The following is a 5,870-nucleotide window of genomic DNA, read 5'->3' on the forward strand; positions in this document are numbered from 1 at the left end:
TTTTCCTGTGAGGGTGGTGAGACAGTGCCAGAGGATGCCCAGGGAGGCTGTGACTGCCCCAACCCTGGCACTGTTCAAGGCCAGACTGGATGAGCCTTGAGCAACCTGATCTAGTGAGGAGGTGTCCCTGCTCAGGGCAAGGCAGGGTTGGGACTGGATGATCTTTAAGGTCCATTCCAACCCCTAAATTCTATGATTCTATGAAAACTAAGCACATCCCAGCCCAAGAGGCAGTCCATGTAGTCTAGCATTATGCTGCCTGTCATGGGGTGTGAGCTGGAGTGTTAAAACAAGTGGTGGTATAGGTGAGCAGTAGGAAAAGCCACACAGGGGTATGACTGGCAGGGGACACTTGATTTTCAGCAGCGTGGAGTTCGCTGTGGTTTACTCCTTTCCTCACCCAGCCTCTCTGCCTCTGTGAAATGTAGCTGCAGGACTTGGGGACACTTAAAACCATCCAAGGGAAAATTCATCGTGCACACTATTCTTCTGTATGACCCCAGAATTTTATTGCTCTAATTTTCTTGCCTGTGTTCAGTTCTGGTTGTAATTTCTAAGTGCTGGGGCCAGGGAACCTGCCTGTCTTTATTGGAAATGGTTGAGAACATTGCCTATGGAAAAAAAAAGCCATAAAAGAAAACTGCCTGGTTTACAGAAACCCCCAAAGTTAAATGGTCTTGGGGGGAAGGAGGTGCCTTAGCTAGCAGAGAAGTTGGATGGGTGGGAGATGGACAGGGCAGGGGGCAGGCAGGGCTTGCTCTGGGTGTGATGTTGAGGCCATCAGGCCAAGGAGCCCTCAAGGCCTTAATGGAGAGGTGGAGCAGCCAAGGGGACAGGCAGCAAGGAGCAGCTCTGCATGTGTAACAGGCTCTTTGGTGGCTGTACTGCACAGAGTAATTCCCTGTGGATTTCCACTATATGCAGCTGGAGGCATCAGGCAGGTCCTGTGATCAGCAGTTTTGGGTGATGTCAGGGCGATGTTGTAGGTAGTGCTGTGATTCTCACCCAGTGCACTTGCTTCTCCAAGAGCTGCACCATAGGTAGAGAAGGTTTGCCTGGGAAAGGCAGGCAGGCTTTGAGAGGCACGTGAGGGCTCTTTCCTGTGGGTGTCCCTGCCTTCCATCACTTATCCAGTGCTTGCTTTAGGCTCATCATCTCAGGACAGGGGAGTGGAGGCAGAAAAGAAGCTAGTGTAGCCATGAAAGGGAATATTGTCTTTCGCTAGCCCTCTTGCATCACCACAAGTTGCTCCTTTGGCTGCTCCATGGTTTTCCACGTTTGCAGTGTTGCATCCCTGATGTTTGCATGTGGTCTGAATTTTCTCCAGTTCCTTCTGCCATGGTATGTTGCAGGAGGTGACAGGTTGGCACTGGAGAGACACAGAGGGACTCTGGCCATGTCGCCAAATCCATGTGCCAAGCCTGAACATCTGAAGACTGATTGCAGCTGGTTCCTTCCCTCTTGCAGGGCTTCATCACTCATGACCCCTCCAGGGAAGCTGCCAGTGTTGAGTGCTAACGCAAGTGGGGTCATCCTGTAAGAAGAAACAGGAGTGTTGAGACTGTTGGGATCATAGAATCATAGAATTTTAGGGGGTGGAATGGACTTTAGAGATCCTCCAGCCCCAACCCCTGCCCTGGGCAGGGACTCCTCCCACCAGAGCTGGTTGCTCAAGGCTCATCCAACCTGGCTGTGAACACTGCCAGGGTTGGGGCAGCCCCAGCCCCCCTTGGCCACCTGTTCCCTGTCTCACCACCCTCACAGGGAGGGTGCGGATCATTTAATTACTGCACAAATACTTATTGCTGTTTATATGCATCTTTCTTCCATAAAAGTCCTGTAGACACCACATTTTCAGTGACATGTCCTCTCCAAAGTCACACTGTAGCACTGCCTTCTGCATCTGGAAAGGTGCTTTCCTCAAATCCTCACGTGGCTGTTCATGTACCACTGATCACAAATTTAACTGTTAAAGCAGTTTTAAAAATTAAACTGAAGGTTAACATTCAGTTTTTCTTTCTGCAGGCCTTTGGAAATGCTAGGACAACAAGGAATGACAACAGCAGTCGCTTTGGGAAATACATTGAGATTGGCTTCGATAAAAGATACCACGTCAGCGGTGCCAATATGAGGACCTATCTCATGGAAAAATCTAGGGTTGTGTTTCAGGTGAGGAGTTGTGCTTTCTCTTTCCCCTTCTTGTCTTTCTTTTGGGTGCTGTACTCTGGGAATTCAATAATCTGTCTTTTCTATGGATTAAAAAAAAAACAGTTTAAAAGTAGCATCATCATAATTTTTTGGAAAAGTCCTTTAGACCATTAAGTCTAACCCTTTCCCCAGCACTGCCAAGGCCACCACTGACCATGTCTCCGAGTGCCACATCCACATGGCTGTTAAATTAAATCCCTCGTGGTGACTCCACCACTGCCCTGGGCAGCTGTGTCAGGGTTGGCCAGTCCTCTCCATGGAGAAATTGTTGCTAATGTCCAGTCTAAACCTCCCCTGGCACAGCTAGAGTGTGTTTCCTTTTGTCCTGTCACCTTCCCGGTGGACACAACTTCCAGACATGTCTTTCAGGCTCAGTCTTTTACACTTGCCCTTGATGATCCCAACCTGATGACCCTCATTTTGGGGTAATGTGTACCTATTTGGCCAGTCCTCTCCATGGAGAAATTGTTGCTAATGTCCAGTCTAAACCTCCCCTGGCACAGCTAGAGTGTGTTTCCTTTTGTCCTGTCACCTTCCCGGTGGACACAACTTCCAGACATGTCTTTCAGGCTCAGTCTTTTACACTTGCCCTTGATGATCCCAACCTGATGACCCTCATTTTGGGGTAATGTGTACCTATGAAACTTGTTAGTTGGCCTGGGGTTGTTTTCTCTATCAGCCTGAAGCTGGATCCCAGGGGAAGGATTACTGCTTCTAGGCCGGGATGGGAAACCTTTCTCTGGCCAACTGCTGAGCTTTTTTATTGAACCTTATAAAGAGCTGGAGAGAACTGCAGTGACAGAACAAGGAGCAATGGAGATAAATTGAAAGAGGGCAATTTAGATCAGATCTTAGGAAGTTTTCCCTATGAGGGTGGTGAGACACTGTCCCAGGTTGCCCAGGGAGGCTGTGGCTGCCCCAGCCCTGGCAGTGCTCACAGCCAGGTTGGATGAAGCCTTGAGCAACCTGCTCCTAACCTGCAGGGGTTAGGATGTACCTCAGAAGCACCTGCAAAACTTTTGTCCTTACACAAAAGCAAACCCAACTACAAAAATCCTAAAATGTAAACAACTTTGGGAAGCCATGAGACTTTTTTATGTTACTATTGGTTTGTAACTCAGAGCTTGCTGAATAACTTAGCCTGGTTGTCCTAGAGAGGGATAAGATGTATGAAGTTATCTATTTGTTTTGCAAGACGGGCAATGTATGTTGGTCAGGGCAAGTCTTGGCACCTCTCAGGTGTCAAAATGTCCCTGTCTTGGTGTCACTGAGGGGGTCTTGGTGGTGGGAAACAGGGAATGACCTCAGTGGGCACCAGGCTGAGGGTGGGAGCACTGCTGTAACCTCTTTGTGCCTCTGGTAACTTGGTGTTTCCCTGTAGGCAGAGGATGAGCGCAACTACCACATCTTCTATCAGCTTTGTGCCTTGTCAGGTCTTGAAGAATTCAGAGACCTCAGACTAAGTAAGTACTTGTACCTCCCTGTGGCTGTTGCCTAGTTCTGATGGTAACAGGAAAACATGGCGGGGTTAGAAGTGCAGGTCAGTGGTGAGGTCATGTGTGCCTGTTCAGTGGGAGGAGGTGAAGGGAGATGAGCTTTAAGGGCTTCTTCTGCCTGGGGGTGCACAGGTTTGCTCATGCCATCTTCAGGGATCTGATGACTTGGATGAGGGTGCTGAGGCACTGGCACAGGTTGCCCAGAGCAGCTGTGTCTGCTCCATCCCTGGAAGTGCTCCAGGCCAGGCTGGATGGAGCTTGGAGCAACCTGGTCTAGTGGAAGGTGTCCCTGACCATGGCAGGGGAGTTGGAGCTAGATAATGTCTTCCAACCCAAACCATTCTGGGATTCTAGAGTTTTGGTAGAACAGGCAGCAGAGCCACAGTGAAACTACACACTGTGGTAGATGGCACAGGGGTATCATGTATTAATATTGTATCAAACTTGCATAAAGACGTGTATATTAAATCAAGTGTTAGTATGGGTTGATCTGACCACAGTCTTGGCAGGAGCAGTTGTGTCCTTTGAATCCAATATATTTTTTCCAGTGGTTAACTCCTGCAGTGGGTTGGGTTTTTTTCCCTGGGATTTGCAGTAAAATCTCAGTAGAACACCTGATTGAGAGGGTTTGCACTTGCAGCAGGAGGTGCAGAGCTGTGTTGTAATTAATTTTTTATCTTGAATATCTGCTGTTGCTTAGGAAGAGAAGTGAGGCTGAAAACATGCTTTTAAGTATTTAAAATGGTGAGCAAAGCAGGTTGTGATCCCAGCACAGGCTCTTGCAGAGGTTTCCATCCTGGTTGCATAGGAATGGCACATCAAGAGAGAAACTTTGCTTTTCTGGGTAATTCTGAGCTGGTCTGAATGACTTCTTGAGTCACCACATTGGCTACACAGAGCACATCACTGACCACTTTCAGGAGTTTCCTCCATGGGGTTATATGCTTCATTTTTGCAAAGACACCCTGAGTAATGATGATGTCTGCTGGCATCTTAAAATTCAGGCACAAATTATTTCAGCCCAGGCTGGGAGATGAGCTGATGTATGAGAGCTCCAGCTGTGAAACCACTGCTGTCTTCTTGCGAACATGTGGATCAGGGGATATACCAGTCTTACTCATCACTAAAAGCATTGTCTGTTTGTGGTGACTGGTAATAGAGCAGGCTGAGAGCTCCCTGCTCTGCTGGTGCATCATCCAGGACAGCTTTGTGCCATTGTGACTGTGGCTCTCAGCTTCAGTGCCTCCAGGGAGAATGCGTAATGGCAACAGCTGGTGGTGTCGGAGGCGACAGATGCCAGGGCACTTAGCACAAAAGGAAGCCTTCTTGGGTCATTTTTAATCAAAATTGGGTGTTGTCAGTGCATGTCACTGTTCCGTGGTTCTTGTGCATCTGCTGTGTCACCATGTGCATGCGTCAAATCCAACACTGGAAAAAGAAGTGATCCTTTCCAGAGCTGAAGGTGTGTGTCTTTGGTGTTTCCTGCACTGTCACCTTGCCATAGCTTAAAAATAACTCTCCACAATGCTTTGGTGGCTGGCAGGTGTGAGGCTGCTCACATGCTCAGTGGAGACAGGGACGTGAGTGCAGTGAGCTGCTCTTGTCAGCGTGACACAGTCTCTGCCTGTACCTGTTGAATTTCTAGTGCTGACCACTGTTCTGTGAGTGCAGATGTGAACAGTTTACTTATTTATCTTTCTTGTGGGTGTTTTTTTCACTTGCAACTTTCCCTCAGGTTTACTAGCCTGAACCTCAAGATGGGTAGTCAGAACTCAAGTTTATTTCCTCATGTGAGCTGTTCTTACCTCACCTGTCAACCTTGTCTTCCCAAGGCTTATGCCATACCAGCGGTATCTTGATGTGAAAATCCAACTTTTATTAGACATGGAAGAGGATGTCTATTTTCCCATATGAAAAATAGGAGCTGTTGCTTCTCCTTTGGGTCTTGCACACACAAAGAATTGTTACTCTTGCATGTTGTAAAATGCTGGAAGACAGTCTCTAACTTGAGCCCAGCAGAGCAAACCAGTGTTGGCTTCAGTCAGAGTGATCCTGAAGGCTTAATTTTAAACTAGAAAATAAATATTTGACTTAAAATGTTGGTGTGCAATGTAAGTGCCTTTTGAAGTGCTGTGTGCTTAATGGTGCTTGGGTAGTTGGTGCAAA

The 5,870-nt window shown here is 47.8% G+C and overlaps 1 protein-coding gene across 1 annotated transcript in view; it reads left to right on the plus strand.

The window, feature by feature from the left end:
- Window positions 1–1,877: 1,877 nt before the first annotated feature.
- The window catches only part of LOC103797931 (unconventional myosin-Vb-like), a gene marked incomplete at both ends in the record, with an annotated part of 27,308 nt that continues 23,315 nt past the window's right edge, over window positions 1,878–5,870 (plus strand). The window contains 3 exons of the mRNA XM_009070167.1: window positions 1,878–1,938; window positions 2,026–2,169; window positions 3,590–3,671. Coding sequence (XP_009068415.1) covers window positions 1,878–1,938; window positions 2,026–2,169; window positions 3,590–3,671 — 287 coding nt within the window. The remainder of the gene's footprint in view (window positions 1,939–2,025; window positions 2,170–3,589; window positions 3,672–5,870) is intronic.

This window comes from Acanthisitta chloris, unplaced genomic scaffold, assembly GCF_000695815.1.
Source record: "Acanthisitta chloris isolate BGI_N310 unplaced genomic scaffold, ASM69581v1 scaffold18092, whole genome shotgun sequence".
Lineage (NCBI taxonomy): Eukaryota > Metazoa > Chordata > Aves > Passeriformes > Acanthisittidae > Acanthisitta > Acanthisitta chloris.